The sequence below is a fragment of the Numida meleagris genome, chromosome 18 (genome assembly GCF_002078875.1).
Source record: "Numida meleagris isolate 19003 breed g44 Domestic line chromosome 18, NumMel1.0, whole genome shotgun sequence".
NCBI lineage: Eukaryota > Metazoa > Chordata > Aves > Galliformes > Numididae > Numida > Numida meleagris.
Genome location: NC_034426.1, coordinates 8,279,091 through 8,298,112, shown reverse-complemented (window position 1 = coordinate 8,298,112; position 19,022 = coordinate 8,279,091). Strand labels below are relative to the sequence as shown.

General features: G+C 39.0%; 1 protein-coding gene across 1 annotated transcript; it reads left to right on the top strand.

The window, feature by feature from the left end:
- CA4 (carbonic anhydrase 4) lies at window positions 256-18,672 on the top strand. Its single transcript, XM_021415758.1, has 8 exons — window positions 256-413; window positions 10,785-10,838; window positions 11,597-11,767; window positions 14,142-14,299; window positions 14,930-15,022; window positions 15,286-15,349; window positions 15,881-16,044; window positions 16,990-18,672. Exons 1-8 carry the CDS (start codon window positions 356-358, stop codon window positions 17,176-17,178), a joined length of 951 nt encoding a protein of 316 aa, XP_021271433.1. The 5' UTR covers window positions 256-355; the 3' UTR covers window positions 17,179-18,672.

Below are 19,022 nucleotides of genomic sequence, written 5' to 3'. Positions count from 1 at the left end.
CATGTGGTCTGTTGGAGAAAAAGCTACCAGTAAATAAAAATGTTACATTTCAGTAATAGGTTACTAGATGTGCATAGGTTGCAAAGTCTTAGCTGTTAACTGCAGGATACTTGCTTAGTGCTAGAAAACTCTAATTCTTTGCCATTCATTTTAGAGAAATGAATAAATTGAAGCAGATCATGAGTAGTGTAAATCTGGGGAAATTACAAGGGGGAGGAGTTCACCTTCCTGGCTATGGCTTTCAGGTCTGTCCAGGACTACTTACTCCAGTATAAAACTGAGAGCAGAAATATGATCACATACTAAGAAGTCTAATCAATTCTGGTTTCAACACTGAGCCTATTTAAAATAGATAATGGAATTGCTGTTCCTTGTTCTGTTCTCTCTGCACATTCTCAAGATAGAGACAGTAGGTAAGTCCTTCCCTGTTATTTCTAATCCCATATACCAAGGTTACTCTTTTTTATAATTCGTTTCTGAGTATTGGAGCTTACAGAGCAAACTCTCTAGTTCTTTATATGAAAAATGAATAATGTTTTATTTATTTCTCTGCTTTTTTCATTTGTAGGAAAGTATCAAATATAGATTTCTCTCATGAATGAATGAGTGTTGATGTTTTTTCACCTTTAGAAATTCTAGTTACCTTCCTCCTCCAAGAAAAATCAATTGGGTTTGGCTTGATCTCTGTGGTTATTTGTATGTATATACAAAACTAAACAAACAAGTAAAATAATTTTGACCATATACTTCTTAAAACTCCAAATAGCTTATTTTAGATTTCTACTCATATTGCTTTGTCATTTATAAGATTAAATTTTTACAGTGCCTACTGAGAAAGAACAATATGTCTTTTGCTGCATTAGCCCAGCACATCCATCTATTTTTGCACTCTGTGCACTATGCACATAAGTGCACTGTGCACTTACAATGACTAGATTAAATAGCAATCTATAATTAGTATTCAAAAACGCAGAAGATATTTTTATGCTTCTATTAAATCAGCAGCGCTATAACATTGAATAAATACCCTTTCCTATGTAAATATCAGCACACAGTCTCAAAATTAAAAATAAACACTGCAGTCCTTAATATAATGAAGGGTCTATTGTTTGCAGTAAAATAGACAGGACTGCATTAAGGGAAAAAAAGAGATACAATTTTATCAGACGTATCAGAGAGAAGCACTGCACCAAGAGCCTATTAAAGAGACATGGTTTTAAAGCAGCTCAGGATTTGGTTTCCAGACTTAAAGTAACAGAGAGTTGAGGTACTCAGATAGTGCTTTGAGCACTGCATAAGCACTGGGGTAATGGTGTTTCCCACATTTTATTTTTCTGTTCTGAATGCTCCATAACCATGACTCAGTAGCTTGCCTTTTCCAGATCCGTACCTTACAGTTCAAACATCTCCTCTCTCCTTCAGGCTGTATTTTGTAGCTCTTTTGTCTCCAGAGGCTTCCACATGTAGTACAGGTACAAAAAAGCACAAAGAACCTTTGCTCTTCCAAAGTCTACAACTATTTGCTTGATAGAAATCTATTACTGATTAATTAATATTTTGCTAAATTTACTGTTCTGTTAAGGCATCTATTACAGGATCTTAGAAGACCACTCAGAAAACCCATATAGGTATTATTAAATTAGCATTAGCATTTTAGCAGAAGGAATTAACACAGGTAATGCCTGTAATATGTTCTGTTCTTTTTTTTCCCCACAAACTGTTACAATTTCCACTTTCTTTTCTGAGTGTAGAATTAATGGCACAGCCATTAACACTCAGGAAACTTGCTCTCACCTTCCTTTCCAAATCTTTTCCTGAGGTAGAAGCTTCACAGGGTACATGATACTATGTTAAAGGCTAGGCATTTCAAGAAGCCTTGACTTTTGAGCATCTGCCTAAATAACCTTTTTTATGGTGTTTTTTTTTTTTTTTCCTAAGAAAAAGAAAGAGAAAAGGATTTCTCTTGTCACTTTTCAGAATTACTTTGAGTGTTACCCACTTATCAGTTCATTTAACATACCTGCACCAGGCTGTTTGTCTACTATGGGCAGCCTCAAAATTCACCACACTTAAATAGCCAATGTTGATAGTTGCTAGTATGTTAAGTTGCTTTCAAGCTTAACCTCGCTTAGTATCTTAGCATAGAACTTATTTAAATATATATATGTATATTACTAACAGACCTTAGGGGGCTTTATAAAGAAGCAAAGGTCATTATCTCTAGGCTACAGAATGGAAACTGAGACACATTGATGCATCCACCTACCCAGAGACCAACCAGCAGCAGGGAGAGAAACCATCTATCTTGAATCTCTGTTCAGCATCTCTTCCACTGATTGATACAGACCTCAGCATATTAATATTGGCACTGCGGCACCTCAAATGGCATGCTGAATTCCTCTGAGAGATCAATGACTCTCTGGAACTGCTATTAAATAAACAGAAGTGAAGCAAAATATCTGCAATATTACATCAGAAACTTTCCAAACCTTTTGAGAGAGAGTTTTTATTAGAGGTAAATTCAGTCTAGTGCCATTCAGAGGACAAAAATTGTAGTGGACAGTAATATATTTCCATCTAGAAGTTTTGTATTGGAGTTAGAGACAGCTTCACACATCACTGAAAAATAAGCTTCTTTAAGAGGAATGAAGTGAACCTTGACATTATCTCAAACAAGTTACCTTGGCTATCTCAGTACAGATAGACTTTTGATCTTGAGTTATGATTGTTATGCAGGATATGTTTCTTAGGGCTTCCTTCTCTTTTCTTTTTTTTCCCCCATGGAATCATTAAAGTTGCCAAAACATTATTGGTGTCTTATCTGTGAATACCTACCATAGTCCATATTTATCAGTGTATGCCATCATTATCAGATCTATTGCATGCAAGAAGAAAGAAGAGGTCACATTTAGCAAGTTGCTGAATGTGCACTGAGAGCAAGAGATACCCACTGATACTGCTCTGTGCTCTTCCCTCTCTATACAGCTAGATGAACTTTACAAGCAGTCTTCAGAAGGCAGAGTTTTCTAGCTGTCATTGTGATTAACCAGTAACAGCACTTAGTGCTCAGTATCTTCAAAACTGAGAAAATTTTACTAAAAAACTTCCATTAAATACAGGTCTTGCAATTACATTTCAGCTCTATAAAAGGGACTGCTCCTGTCAACAGAAGTGTAGTTTAGGATAAGATGAGCCATATGGGTTATACTCATTATGCATTTCATATTTGGGTTTAAACTGAAGGGGCTTTATGGATGTGAGAATGGACACAGACTGCTTGACTAGGAAGTCTAAGGATGCAAATCCTGTAATCTCAGAGTGCATTTATTTCCTTCCATAGCTTATGATAAAGACACAAAGAGGTATGGCATGGTAACAACTGCTTTCTCATTCTCTCAGCACAAGACAGAAAAGCACTTGTGCCAGAGCAGCAGATGAGACAGAATGGCTCTTCATTTAGCTGTAACAGCCTGTTTTATTTTGGGGAGACAGGGAACCAAACTCAGCAAGCAAAGAAACAACACTGCATACATTGCATATTGCTGGAGGACTCCTGAAAGGCAGCTACGAGACAACATCAGAGCCATATATGGAATGAACTTTGAAATGCTTTTAACTTCGTTCATTTCTGTAGCCAGCCAGTTATAGCATCCAAATATACCCACATTGCACATAGGAATTAATTATGTCAGAACAAGAATGCTTTGATTCTCTTCACATTAGTCTATGTGTGAAGTTGTTCAAGAGTATGCACTGATTACTCACATCTTGTTGTAATTTAAATTTACCTGCAGATCCTGACTTTCTCTTTAAGAATTACACATGTAAGTTCATAAGATCACCTCTTCTGGCTCCACTGCACGTGAAACCAAAACCCGCCCCTTGGCCCCATGCATGAGTGTCTGAACTGCTGAGCAGTGATTGCACGTAGCATGTAGCAATGAATGACTGCCCAGGTGACACAAATCGTGCTTTATCATATTTGTGTTGTGCCTAAGACAGAAGGAGTTGATGCTCTTGAGCAGACAGACTTTTTACTACATTGGTGCATCTAAGGGCATCACAGCTCCAAGTTCAGAAACCACTGTTCGCTAGTTAGCTGCCTGTTTCTGGTGACACGTAATGAGTGGGCAGTTTTCTGTATACACAGTGGACCCAGTCGCATCATCAATGCTCAATTTGAAGATCACCTTGACCAGGGTGAGTACACCACATTATTATCAATCTGTATGAACTCACGGTTCAGCTGATCTTCATGCAAAACTGCAATGTGCTGCATCACCTTGTCCTTCTTGGCATTCAAGCTGGGTACATTCCTGCAGCTATTCACTTCAACTCTGTGGGAAGGAAAGGAACATCATAGAAGACATACATAGGAGGTATTCACAGGTGACAAGTGACATTACTTCAGCTTATAGATTATTTTTCTTTCTCCTACAGCAAAAAGTATTGGATTAACCTTTACATGATGCAAGTTGTGCTTGTGATACTTAAAACTGGAATCAGGGCTTCTCATAGATTTTACATTTGGATTTTGAAAACTGCAAGCAGATAAGCATTTTCAGAGACAGGTGCTTCTGTGAAACACCTTCCTCTTAGCTGTCCAAATAACCAGCATAAGCTTCGAGGTCTTCACGGCATACTGCGAGGTCCAGTTTCTCATCTACGTGTCTGTCTCCATAAAAAATGTTTTGTTTTTTTTCCCCCTCTGCTCATGGCATTGCAGGTGATGCTTTGTTAATAAGGTGCAGAACATACCCAATGCCAGCTGTTATATTACTAACATCTAGCTGCAGGATCAGTCAGTATAAATCCAGCATAGAACATTACAATATGGGCTGTAAAGCCAGAAAGTAATCTGTTTGAATTAAATTTTAAAAATACTCAAAAAGATATTGCTTCAGCTTTGTTTGACACTGCTCTGTCGTAAACAAAGCAAAGCAAAATTCCCCACAGAAGCTACCACCTTAGCCCTGGATACTCTATTCTTGTTAAAAGTCAGCTTCCTTTTTTGATACAGCAGATTTATGAGGACATATATACATGACAGAGGTTACAACAGTATCACAGGTCAGAGCTAAAATTATCTTCCTCACTATGTGACACAAAGGAAGCCATTTACAAGTATTTATAGCGTAAACTTAGAACCTCTCAACCTCTATAATCCTCTTTAGCTTGTATGTGTTACAGAGTAAGACTTCATTGGGCATGTGATTTATGTGTACGTATGCAAGTTATAAACACCATGCTCAAATCAGATGTAGTTCCCTCATTACCATAATAAAGTTTATCTTTGAGTCTAAGTAAGTCCCTGCAATGGATTGGAAAGCGCATACATATAGAAGTATCACATTATGAAAAATAAAATTTCCAAGTAAAAGCGAACAGAAGAGAGATGAATGATCACTACCATTTGTTTTAAGAAGGTTAGAGATAATGCACATGTAAAGGTAAACATCTGGAACTGATTTTGCCTGTCAAAGTGGTTGATGAGGACTTCCCGAGAATGAGTAATACCTAAAAACATATACAAAGACAGATATATACATGCTTAGTTTGTGTTTAGCAACCTCATTAATTAGAAAGACAGACTCAGATTCCGCTTGCACTTAAGTTGCTTGGTCTTTTGTACTAAAGATAAGAAGTTTCTCAAAGCCAGCTAAAAATAGAACCGTCCCAACACAAACCACATCTAAAAATATACTGTGTGCAAAACTAGCACTTGCAGTTTTCAAGGAAAAGGCCAGCCTTCCCTCGGCTGCGATGCCTGCGGTTACAGCAGGGTGTAGGGACGAGCCTGAATCATGTGCACACACCGCAGCCGTGAGAGCTCTGGCATTCAGGGCAGCCTGGGCTTTCTGCAAGGCAGGAGCGCAGTGGGAAGGAGTGCTATCAGTTGCACATCTCAGGAACAAGGAATCGTCAGAGGACGCGGCTGAAAGAGGGAGACAAGATCTTAAGGGGCAAACAAAGGAGTCAGTCAGTGAAAGAGGGAGAGGAGGGACTTTAAAGAGCATCAGAGGGTATTCTTACTGTCTCAGTACTTCAGCTGCTAGTAGCAGAAAGGTTATTTCCATTTCAAGAGATTAAATATGTTTCACAGAAACAGCTAACAGTCAGTCGATTATTAGATTGCCAAGCACTTTATTCAAAGGTTAAAAATGGCTTGATTAACTTTCTTCTGCGGATGGGCAAATTAAAAGGGCAATTTTCAGCTAGCCTGAGCACCACGAATCTCACTGCAGACAGAGACGCAGGCTTCCAAGCAGGCCCAGGCAGGGCAGTGAGTGGGGAACAAAGTATGGAACTTTTATGGAATTCAGGCAGTCTGACCATCGTCCAAAGAGCGTAAGGGTCTTTTCCTAGATCACACAATGGCACATTAGCAAACTGCTACCGCTCTGGCTTCCAGACAGAAGCACCGTCCTCTTCCATCCAGCTGCGTAAGTGAACAGAAGAGGGAGTTCTCAACTGAAGGAATTTTTTCCTCTGGCTTCCAATCTAGGCTTGATAGCTAAAACAATTGAAAACATTTACAATGAAATGAAAACAATACGTAATTGTATTGTTTTGCAGCTGTTCTGGTGCCAAGAAACAGCTTTGGTCAGGAAAGCAGTTGTAAATTTGACAAGGAAGAAGCAGAGATAAGTAGGGCTGCTTACTTGCCAAGAGAGACTCCCTAAATTTAACCGTCTGAGAAGGAAGAGGAGGCCTTCAGCCCAGTTCAGCCCTGCTGTAAACTAAAACTCGGTGAAGTCAGGGTAACACCTACGATATGGTGCATTGCAACTTCAACTGAGAGTCCAGAACACAATGTAAGAGCCAGGCATGGATGATAACATAGCAATTTCAAGTCTTAAGTGTATAGGTATATGTGCACTGAATGTATGTGTATACTGAATCATCCAATAGCAACAACAACACAAAAGTCTCAAGTTAATGTCAATAAGACAAGGAGCTGCTGGAAATCCTGGCTAGTATCTAATGCTGTCCTAAGTATGGATGCTCAGGGCCTAACTCACAAGCTAATAAAATCTATGAGAATCATCTGTAGCATCCTGCAGTGCCGCTGATATTAGAGGAATGGTTTCAGCACCTCAACTGCAAAAACACAAACAAACCCCCCAAAAAAAGATCTGCTGTATTTTTCTGGGCAGTAAAGTAAACAACATGAAAGAAAATAGGGGAGCTGAGGTTTGAGTGGAGGAGTGGGGTCAAGGTAAGAACAAAGCTTCAGAGAAAGAGAGGGGGAAAGACTTTGAAGCAGAAAGGTGAAGGGCAGGTTGTCATGAGATGGGACAAAGGATGGATGCAGCAGGAGCACGAATTACAGATTATGAAGGAACTATCTGGACACTGTAAACACCAAGGAGGGAAAAGAATTGTTTAGGGTGGTTCAATGATATTTCTAGGAGTGATGGGATGCAGATAAGCAAGTGGAAAATGTAAGCTTTTAAACAGGAAACATTTCCTGACAGTGAAGTCTAATAGACTGTGGAAAAGTCTCCTGCAGGAAGTGGCAGGAGCCACCTAGACAATCAAAACTAGACGAGACAACATACCTTAGGGCATAATCATACCTCAGACCACAGACAACCGACTGAATGTGACAAGTATCTTTCCTACTTGCTTCAGAAACAAAATCCAGGGGGAAAGAAGGACCATTGTAAACGCGAGGCCCATAGACGTAGGGAAGAATCACATGTGATTCAAAGAAAATCCAAATACAAATTTCCCTTGTAAGTGACACAGAATATGACTGTATGTTTTTTTCTGAGCTGTATCTACGCAAACATCCTGTTCTCTAATGGTACTTTACCACCACCAAAAGAAGTCTCATTTGCAAGAAACATTAATGCATTGTTCGCAGCATTCTGCAAAGTTTAATTAGCTCATTGTTTGAGGTATAACAGCTTTAAGGATGCTTTTCCTATGAATTGCTGAATTTATATTCTGTTCTATTTCCCTGATACAATCCAGCTTTCTAAACCACAACTATGATAAGTACTTGACAGAAAATGACTAATTCCTCGTTAGTTTGTAGACATTACGAGTTTTGGGAAAAGTCTGCAAAAATTAGATACTGTTTGTTTGGTGTAGGTTACATTTAGCAGGAGAAAGGAAGAATTCTCATGGGTGCTGGATGTGAGGCATCACTACCATGGGTGGGCTGGACTTATTTTAAGTCCTTTTTCCCTGCATTTTTATGTGCAGGTTGAGAGATTTTTAGCGTCCCTGTGTGTCGATCCACTAAGATGTGACTGAAACTCACAAGCACATTTGAGAGAACCTGACGAACTCTTGCGAGCTGGTAATAAGTTTGGTGGTCACTTCACTTGAGAAGGGTTGGACTCAGTCTCAGTAATGAAGGGCTCCATTGCCTACCCTCATTTTGCTCCCCTGAAACAGAGGCACCGCTGACAATACCACGTGATGGTAGTTACCTTCACTCAGTGCTTCCCATGGTGGTCTTTGATTTTCATCATGCTGTGGTCACAACCCAAAAGCTCTGCAGCCTCGCACCCAATGAACAATGCACTTACTGCACTTTCTCCTAGTGGTGAATCACACTGACTGTAAATTTTAATTTGCATTGCAGTAGTGCTGTGATGTCCAAGTCACAATCACAATCCCATTGTGCAAGGCAGTATACAAACCCAGAACAGTAAACCTTGTTTCAAGAATTTGCAGTAAATAAATCAAGTACCTCATATGACCTTGATTTTTCACCTGACAACTTTTCCCTTTGCTACAATTCACATCACAAAAAGTTTGAGTCAAATCTTTGCACACAGCCAGCCTTTCATGCTGCATAAATGCTACTACCTTTAAACATTTGCAACCAGATCATTCCCACAGTGCACCACTTTTTCCCCTGAAGGTTCATGTGTATATAACTTGCATAGAAAGCCCAATCCAGTCCCAGGGTGCTGTGACTGCACATGGATATGCTTTAACAAGACAGCCACCGGGCTAAAGCAGTTTCTAAAAATGTCTGAAGTCTTTTATCTATGCAAACTTTAACACATTTGAAACATAATCAAGAACTGTGAAGCTTGGCTTACCCACTATTTGCTAAGCATTTATTGATAAAAATATTGGTTAAGGTGCTTGGTGACATTCTGCACTTGGAATGCCGGGTTCTGTTGTTTCCTAGTGGAGATAAGGAATTGCTCAGCACTGCTGAAGGTCTGCCCGCTGGCTTGTATACACAGGCCTGAAAAAAATGCAGCAATCACTTCTAAAAACGGCAGGTTTTAAAGCTAAGCTTTGTATATGTTCAGAAGTGTGTCAAGAGATAAAAATCCGTTTCAACAAAGTTTTTGATAATTACAAAATATCAATGGAGTAACAATGTAGAAATCACTGCAGTTCTAACAGAATGAATGTAGTATTCTTCTTTGCCTACTTTTCTTCTTACCGTTAATAAACATTTGCTTAACTAGAATGAATCAACATTATTTGTAGTTTTCAGCTTGAATTTAATTTTTGTGAGAAATGAACTAAAGCAATATCATTTTTTTCAAGCTTAAGTTCATTGCAACAAAGCTCCTCTGAGCCTCCCCTCTGTGTTACTGTAGAACCTCGATACAAGATGTGAGCAGCTATGTATAACTTTTTCTAAATACTTCATAGAAAGATGGCACTGCAATGTTATTGATACGAAGTGTTAAAAGCAGTTAAGAGCCTTCCAGCAGATGTGTTATAAAAGGTCACAAATTATGGTAATTAGCAGTCTAATGACACATGGGATTCCATAACAACTCCTATAAATTGATTAGCCTGATACTAATAATGATTATAAGATGTTTTGAATTGTTACTGATCGAAGTTAAATAGGCAAAAAGAACTACTCCCATTAAAGTCCATATAAAATTCATTACTACCATAAATAACCATTGAAACATGGGGCTATAAACAAAAAAGTCCTTGATTTCCTGAGCAGAGCTCGTACTTAAATTAAATCAGCTCTGTTCCTTTGAATTTCACATTCCTCCTGATAAAGAAGAATTTCCAGGGAAAAATTCTGCAGCCTTCTCTGTGGGATCGCAGCTGAGTTAGATTGAGGATTCTTCATTTCTTTCTGAAAATGAGACCCTTTGTTACTTAAAACTTTTGTTGCACAAGGTACCTTGTGCAACCCTGTGCAAAGAGAGTGAGATAAGTCATCCTAAGTTAATTTCCAAGTAAATGAAACAATGACAAGTACAGATAAGACAATATTTACTTTAGCACTATATAAATTCAGATGTAGAACCTTCCCTTAAGCAGCTGCTGTAGCCAAGGTTTCAAAATCAAATTGTTTAGAACTGCAACTCCTTCAGAGGTCTACTGCTTCATGCTATTGCAGTTTTGTGAAGGAGTATTAACACTTGCAAACTGATTCATTCAGGACCAGAAGGAGATCTAAAAAGAGGACAGAGTTGCCACGATTTTCACGGTATCTTCTGAAGTACCTGATATATGAGAACCCAGATAGCCTGGCTGTGTGTTCCATATTGCTAAGAAATGTCTAGCGACAAGATAAAGATTTATTTACAAGCAAAGCACTCACCTTTCACCAGTCATTCTTGTTTATATATTTGAAACATGAGATTTCTTATTCTAATTAAGCAGACAAAACCAAGCAGATGTCAAAACTGCATGGCCAGTCCTAACTTCATCACTCCCTAAGGACTGCAAGTTGCAAACCCATCTCACATCTGCTTCTTGGAGGGGCAGTTTGTACAGTTTTTACTCATCTAATTTTGAATGCCTGATCATATTGTTTATTTATTTATTAGCTGGACAACATTGGTGCTATCTGTCACAGAAGAAAGAACAGCCAAACTGTGAAGGTACCGCTAAATAATTTGTTTCTCTGGTCACTTTCGTGTTTGGACCCCTGTGCTTCGCAAAGGGAAAAATGCACACAACTGCATTTAATGCTGGGTGATCACACTATAAGTAAACAGAAGTGCTAAATACAGTACCTAAAGAAGGGCAGTTTGTCAGTACTTGCTCTATTCATTTTGTATCGGGCAAGGATAACGCAACAAATATAAAAAGATACATGAGAGGCAGCCATCCTAGCAAGTTGGATATAGACACTTATTTAAATTCTCAAGGACAGAGTTAAGAGAAACCCTAATCACAGAATCACAGAATCTTCTCCCTACAGCTGCACCCTTTGTTCTACCAGCAATGCCCATGTTGGCTGCCTGCTCCCTTGCTCAACCCTGTGCCCAGCCCTGCCCCTCCTGAACATGGCTGTGCTGGAAACAGCATTTCAGTCCCAACCTCTCCAGCACCACTACTCTTTCATTTCTTTTTATTATAGTTTCCAATCAACCAGCCACCTGCAGCAATAGTACATCTTAATTTTACAGCCATTTCTGTGTTCATATTTTCCTACTGCAGTTAACATTCTTGAAGCATATTAACATTTCTTAGAACTACAAACATTATATGCAAAGAAAGCTCCCTTATTAAACTTCCACTATCCAAAGACCTTTACTTCCAAATTCCCAAGCAAGCGTGTACTGGCTGTTGGGTGTTCTGGCTTATCAAGGATTTCAGTCTACAGAAAAGTAATATTTTCTTCATTTTTAAATAGACCCTCGACTCTGGCATACAGTAAATTCCAACTGCAAAGGAATCAAACAGTCACCGATCAATATTGTCACCAAAAATGTCATTTACGACGAGAGTCTGACGCCACTGCATTTTGTAGATTACGATGTGAAAGGGTCTTCACAATGGAAAATAGCAAATAACGGACATACAGGCAAGTACTGTCAAATATGTTATTACAAAACTTATTTGTGTCTTCACACTGTGTCTCCTTTCCCTTCTTCCATGTTCTGGGCAAGCTGTTTACAGGTCACTGCTGTTACTTAAAGGAAAGAAAGAAGCGAGCGCGTCCCTTTTCAGAAACAAAGCTTTCAGAAAATCTGAACCAAGGGTTTCTGGGAACTTTGTTGTAATTATCTGATTTTTGGGTCCTGAACACAGCCCTTGAGCATCTCAACAGAAATTTGTTCTATGCCTACGTATAGAACAAAGCTCGAGACAGCTAGGGAACCTCTAAGTCAAATAGCAGCATCTAGAACCAAGTGGCAGGTGGGCACAGGGGCAATAGTTTTTGCAGAGGTAAGTAAGATTTGCTGAATAATCTTCTATCCTTCATTTCTGACACCTACTTCTGCGTAAGGAAGAATTCTGCTAAAGAATACAACCTGGGAAACTCATTCAACCACTTGGCTTGCGATGCGTGTGTCTTGCTAGTTCTGTAAATAACTAGCAGAAATCCTTTCAGATTTCAACCTGCTTTTTTCAAATGAGGAAGTAATACAATGTGGGGCTGTTGACCAGCTATTTACTGACTCAGTAAACAGTGAGTCTGTGAACAGTAACTCAATAAGCCATAAACACACGAAGAGAAATTCAACACTGATTCACTTTTTTCTTTTCACTCCAGGCAATAGTAACGATGACTCTTCAGCCATATTATGCTAACTTACTACTAAAAAATGCAACGAGATATAATTTTTAAAAGTTACATGTAGGTATTCTTGAAATCTTAGCTGTGTTCTTTTAATGGCCAAATTTTCAAAAGAGGAAGCTGTAAGTGCAAAATACATTCCTAAATTAAAATGGAGAGGTAGTACATAGAGAGCTGGATCGATTTTCACAGCTTCTCATTCAGAAGGTCAGTATTTTGACAAATGTAAGAAAAATCCATGACTGATTCTTCACTAATATACAGATTAACAAATTTCATATTACAGGATGACATTTTAGAGTCTCCATATTACAGTCACTGTGCACAGTAATGTCTTTTACACAAAAATTAATATTCGTAACGATTGTTCAGAACCTTCATTGTTTCCAAACAAGCAAAAGAATTAGAGTTTTCATCTGGGCTTTTAAAATTTCTTTCCTTTGTGTGCAACCAATCTCTGTGCTACAATGAGAACAACACTGAAACTGCTATTGCTTAAATTACAGCAGCAATTAAAAGCTCTACGTGAGATTAGACTATCATTATGTTCAGTGATGTGCAGACAGTAAAGGTCAGTGTCTCAAAGGTCCTACAGTCTAAACAAACCAAGCCAACAAAGATACAGTAACATCCACTTAAAGATAAAAAAGCAAAGTAACTAAGTGACTCACAGAAACTTCCAGTTCATTTGGAATTCAGAACTGAAGTGAAATCTCCAGGGCTTTAATCCACGCCAAAACCATCTTCCTTATGGAAAAATAAAAGTCCTGGGCTTAATGTAGAGACCTAAGTAAGCCACGTTTCTAAGCATGTACTAGATGCCTCAAGCACACAGTGTGCTTTACACATGTGATGGTGATTTACAGATAGAAAATATATTTTCTGGGAAAATTTTATTTTGCTGTTCACAGAGGACTGATCCTCACATTAAATAGATGGAATGACATAATGCTTTGTCTTAAGTAGTAGCACTAATCTAAATTAAAACAGAATCAGATACAGTTTAGTGTCTTTAAACCCTGTCTAAAATAGACGTTACAGTGCAGAGAAGTTTGTGCACACTGATGGAGGGCACTGTGAAGAAGCACAAGATCTACCAAATGGGATATGCATCTCTAATTCCTGAGTTGCAATGGCAGTGAACCATCCCCTATGCAATCAAGAGAAGACAATCTATTACTTCCTTTCTTCAAAATGCAACTGATAACTCTCCAAAGGATAAACAAATGAAAGCCATAAAAGTCTATAAAACACTTCCCCGGAATAGTCTACAGCAGTGCTCATCAAATTTATTTTCTTACATCTGCAGATGAAGTCATGGGTAACTCACTTCTCTAGCAATTAAGAGGATAAACGAGCCATTCAGGCTCACAGAGCAAATCCTAGGTAGAAAAGGGAACAGAAGATCCAGGAGCTGTGCCATAGATGAGGAACACTCAAATGGTGTCCCATACTACCAGAAAGTGGGCTATGATATTCCTCCTTTTCATCTCAAATTTATCTCTAGCATGTTTTAAGAATTCAGTTTCTGAAGAATTGAACTTGTGGAACATTTGGTATGAAAAACCAAACCTGAACTTTAGGGTAAACTTCAATTTCTCTGGTGTATTAATGTATGATATGAACATTTTAAAAACTATTTATTCATTTTCCTCAGTTAAAGTAACATTGAGCACAAACCCTAAAATTGGAGGTGGAGGTCTGATAAGAAAATACAAGGCGGTGGAATTTCATCTGCACTGGGGAGTCCAAGATGCACAGCTCTACTTTCCTGGGTCAGAGCACAGCATAGATGGAGAAAAACAAGCTATGGAGGTAGGTGGGACTGCCAGTGAATTTGGGCCATAATTAGAGTGCTCTGTATTTTTACAACACCATTAGATGAAAAGTATTGGACAGTTTTCCTATGAATCACCAATAAGTGGAAATAAAGAACCAGTGACACATTGCTCACTAATCAGAACACCAAGGAAAACGTACTGAGTTTACAAAGCAAGGGCAAAGTAAAGATAGCAAATCTGGAGTTACGCAGCTTTTTGGGAGGAGAACTATTTCCAAGTCTGTACAGTCTGATTACACTCTCATACTGTTTATTCTGACTGTATACTCATTTCTGGGACTGCAACAATGAACTGACCTATACACCTGAGAAAAATAAAATCCTCTCCAAGTCAAGGCAAGTTGCCAGTGCCAGTACACTTGGGTTGGTAGAAGGACACCACCACTCACCATCAAACACAAAGTAAAAGTTTAACTGTTCCACTGCACAGGCTGAAAATCAAGGGCTGCTGCAGTCCACAGAGCATTTCACCTTCTGAGACGTGGGTGGGGAAGGAGCTCTTGTTCTACTACAGCCAGAGTGCAGAGAAGCTGCCAGGCTACACTTAAAACCACTAACTGCAGAGGAAAACAAGCACATAATTGGCCTTAACTATTTTGTTACAGCTTCATATTGTCCACATAAGAGAAGATGCTTTGGATTTAGCAGATGCAAAGAACTTTGCAGATGGTATAGCTGTGCTAGCATTCTTTATACAGGTAGGTGGCCAAATTCTAATTCTTTATCTCAAATCTAATGGCAAGTTGGCCATGTACCACTGCATCAATGTTACATTATTCCAAGACCTAAACCTTCCAAAATCCCATGGACGTGCAGTGCCAGAACATAGCTCCTTTATCTTTTTGTATATTCTGTTTGCTGCTGTTACCTTTGTGGTTCTTGACTATTTCTTTCACAATTCATTTAAAATAACCACTTGCTGAGGAATACATGATCTGGAATAAAAATCTTTCCATTTCAGATTGGTGAAGAAAATCAAAACTATGCAACTCTAATAAGTGAATTAGATAATATTGCAGTCAAAGGTAAGATACTTGGCTTGTTCAATAAACATCTATTTACTTTGAGCTCACATTCTACAAGGTAATTCAAGGTCCAATCCTGTTTTGGTTATAGCAGAGATTGTTACTGAAAATTCAAAGGCAAAGGATAAAGGTTAGTTTGTCAAGTACTCAGAGCATTGCAGGTGGGAGAAAATCTAGTTCTCTGTATCTGCAGATGAAGAACACCCAAGCACCAGAATGAGTATTTCTGCTTCTACAGAATGAAGCAAAGTGAAAAGAAAAACATGCAGAGAACATTTCAACAGAGACAAATGTTTGTGTTTTTTTTTTTTTAAACAAGAGAGGTGTTCATATTTTGAGCTCTGTGGGATTCTGCAGGTGGTGGTCATGGATTTCACAAGCAATGCAGTGCAGCTGTCCCAGCGAGCCTGGGGAGAGCACACAGGGACAAGGATTTACACAGCCATTAGCTGCAGGTGCATTTGAAGACATGTATGAACAACACCGTCAGCTGTGCTTGTTAAAAACAATATTTCTTCCTGGTTTGCCTAGGCTCATCATTACAGATGGAGCCTTTGCCACTGAATTCTCTTCTCCCACCGGAATACGAACTTGAAAAGTACTATCGGTACGAGGGCTCCCTCACCACTCCTGACTGCCACGAGACTGTCATCTGGACAGTGTTTGAGAAGCCAATTCAACTCAGTTTATCCCAGGTAAATCACAGAGGGATGCTCTGAACAATCTGCTTACCGTGATTTTGCCTGCCTGCTCACTCATATGATTTAACCCAGGCCTGTTAGCTGTTTCACTGCTTATGGAATCACAGAATAGAACAACGAAGAATATTCCCAGCTGGAAGGGACCTGCTCCTCGAGCTCCAGCAGCTCAGGGCTGTGCCCCTTGCCCTGGGGAGCCTGCTATGCCCACTGCCCTCTGTTGCAGAACAGTTTCCAAGGTTTTGTTGCTAGGACAGACTTATGTTGCTTGGCATTAGGCTAAATCTATACACTCTCCTAATGCCAGTATTGACAGCATCACTTTATAGCTCTGTTAAATCAACTCTCAACAAAGAGGAACAGGAGACCGAGTCGCGACTGTCTCTAAAACACACACTGTTCAACTGACAGAGTATATGATTAAAACAATTAAGATGTCCTGGAATAGAATCTCAGCAGTACTAGTTGGGCAAGAGTCAGCAGCTTTATTTTTGTTTGTTATTTGTAGCATACTCCATCATTTTATTCAGAGCAAGGCATACGTAGCACAGCACAAAGGAGTGAGTATCTCACTCCTGTGCCAACTTCTAAGTAAACAAAGAAATCAGGCACATAAACCTAGCCCTCTTACGTTGTGTCACTGTGACGTGACACACAAGGACAGGATGTGCGTGTCACAAAGCCTGATCTAACCAAGTCCTTGGGCTGGACAAAAAGCATTCAGCTCGCACAGGAAGCCCATGTGATTTCCGAGACTGAAATCAGTGGGTGACCGCCGGCAGTAGCCTCCATCACAATGTTTCCTGTAAGGTTCAGTGCATCCATACAGATCAAAACAATGCCACAGAATATGGCACTGCAGCTATAAATCGTTACAATTTCCAGTGATTCACAGAAAAAAAAAGAATTTTACAATCTTTTTATTTTCCCCAATATCTGCAGGTTTCCCAGTTCTCAACAGTTCACTTTGGAGCGAATAACTCGACATTCATGTCTGAAAATTTTCGGCCTGCTCAGTTTCTGAACGATCGATCCGTGTACTGGTCCAGTGCCAGCAGCCTCCTGCCTCCCGTTAAGGGTTTAATGTCAGTTCTGATTCTTCCATACATCCTGAATTCTCTCTTCCAATGAACAGTTCTCACCTCATTCAAGGTTCTGGGCTTTCATTCTGTTTTGGTTTTGCATCAAGTATTCTCTCTAACCACCAACTCCTTACTTATATCTGAATACAGAATATTATCTCTTCCTCCTTCATACGCTAACCAACAACTTCTGCTGCTGCTCCTACATAAAATGAATCTATTGCACTAAATCACAAAAATTCTAAGGAACTGTAAGATTCAACTATGAAGATTCAAATTTTAAAAACATTAGGATGGATTATCAGCAATCCTGTAGTTTTAACACAACACTGGAAGGACACTTTACGAGTTATATGGAGGACTTTCGGGAGGAATCTCTTCTTAAGTGCCTATGAAGGTTTTTTTTTCCTGAAGTATGTTTACATTCAACACTGCGAGTCCAGAAGACAAACACCTAGAGGAATTCTTATTGTGCCTACATTGTCCTACATGAAGGTAAAACACAGAGCATAAAAATGCTCACACAATTGAACAACACCTCAGTCATTCTATCCACTGAAAGATATGTGACAAATCTCATCTGTGCTAACACATTTTTCCCCCTTCTGATTTCAGAGTACCTAAAGTTAATTCTTAGTAAGGATACTGGATTCCTTCTATCTAACATACTGATTCTGCGTATCAAGCTTCTCTGCTAGATCTATTTATTCAGCCCAGTATGACATCCCATTCCAGGATGCCCATAGCTGATGTGATGTGCTATAAAGAAAAAGGGAAGCTTGTTCACATACACTAATTGCAAGTCTACGGAAATTCCCTCTCTTTGCAGGGCTGTGTTTGTAGCCCTACATGAGACTTTCAAGGTCCTTTACAGTTTTCATTTCTATAATGAAATGGAATAGGTCAAGAACAGGCTCCTTCCAGTATCACTTTTTCAGAAACATTTAAATTTCAGTTTGAGCATTTCAGAGTATTTCCACGATTTTTTAAAGAATAACATCCTGCAAAATACTCACATATGGTTAATGTTCATAGTTTCAATAAGAAGATTTCAGTGTGAATTGATTTCTTCAGATCATACCCAGTTACATTTAGAAACACTCAGTATATTGGGGAATGGAATTTCCTTGCACTGTTCCAGCTCTCTCTCTCTGAAGACAGACAAAACTGACTGCTTTCTTCAGCTAGTGCCATACATGCTGCAGCTTCTTTGAGAATTTTAGATTTTGGCCATGCCAAGTTTGCATTTCATTCTAGAGGATTTATACCATTTTCTTTAGGGCAATGTTTGCAAGGACAACACTATGGCTACAGTCATTTTCAGGAAAATCATGACAGCGTGATTAACTACAGATCACCAAAGAAGAGAAGTTATTTTCATATTTAACAATCAATAATACGAGTTTTAAAAAAACACGGGAAAGCAAATTCATCTTGTTATATTTAGAGGAATTGTTAGGAATTTAACTGTATATTTAAGTAACTGAAAAACTTTGGAGAAGCAAACATAAAATAAAGATTAAAGCTGAAAAGACAAACTGTATTTTCTTTGGTTTGAGTTTTTATTTCTTTTATCTTTGCTGAAGGAAGAACTACATAATATTCATTAAGAAAAGGAATGTGTCTCTTTTTCCTATTTTCTCTACAAGTTTTAGGGTTGGGTTTGCTTTTTCTCAGGCAAACCCTAAGCTCAAACCCGGCGGTTTGAGGGAAGGGAGAAAATTGTACTATATTGGGACATTACTGATGTCAACAGGCTCCTGGAGCTTTCACTTCACCTTGGCCATCATTGTATCACTTGCCCCCTGACAAAATTGCTTTGAGTACAGTACACTGCACACCAGACCTAGTGATCACTTCCAGCCCACTAGGTAGAGACTACGCAGGCTTCTT

Coding starts and splice junctions, on each gene's coding strand:
- CA4 (XM_021415758.1), top strand. CDS start 356: ATGGAATTGCTGTTCCTTGTTCTGTTCTCTCTGCACATTCTCAAGATA. Junction 11,768..14,141: donor AGCAAATAACGGACATACAG/GCAAGTACTGTC, acceptor CATTTTCCTCAG/TTAAAGTAACATTGAGCACA. Junction 14,300..14,929: donor GAGAAAAACAAGCTATGGAG/GTAGGTGGGACT, acceptor ATTTTGTTACAG/CTTCATATTGTCCACATAAG.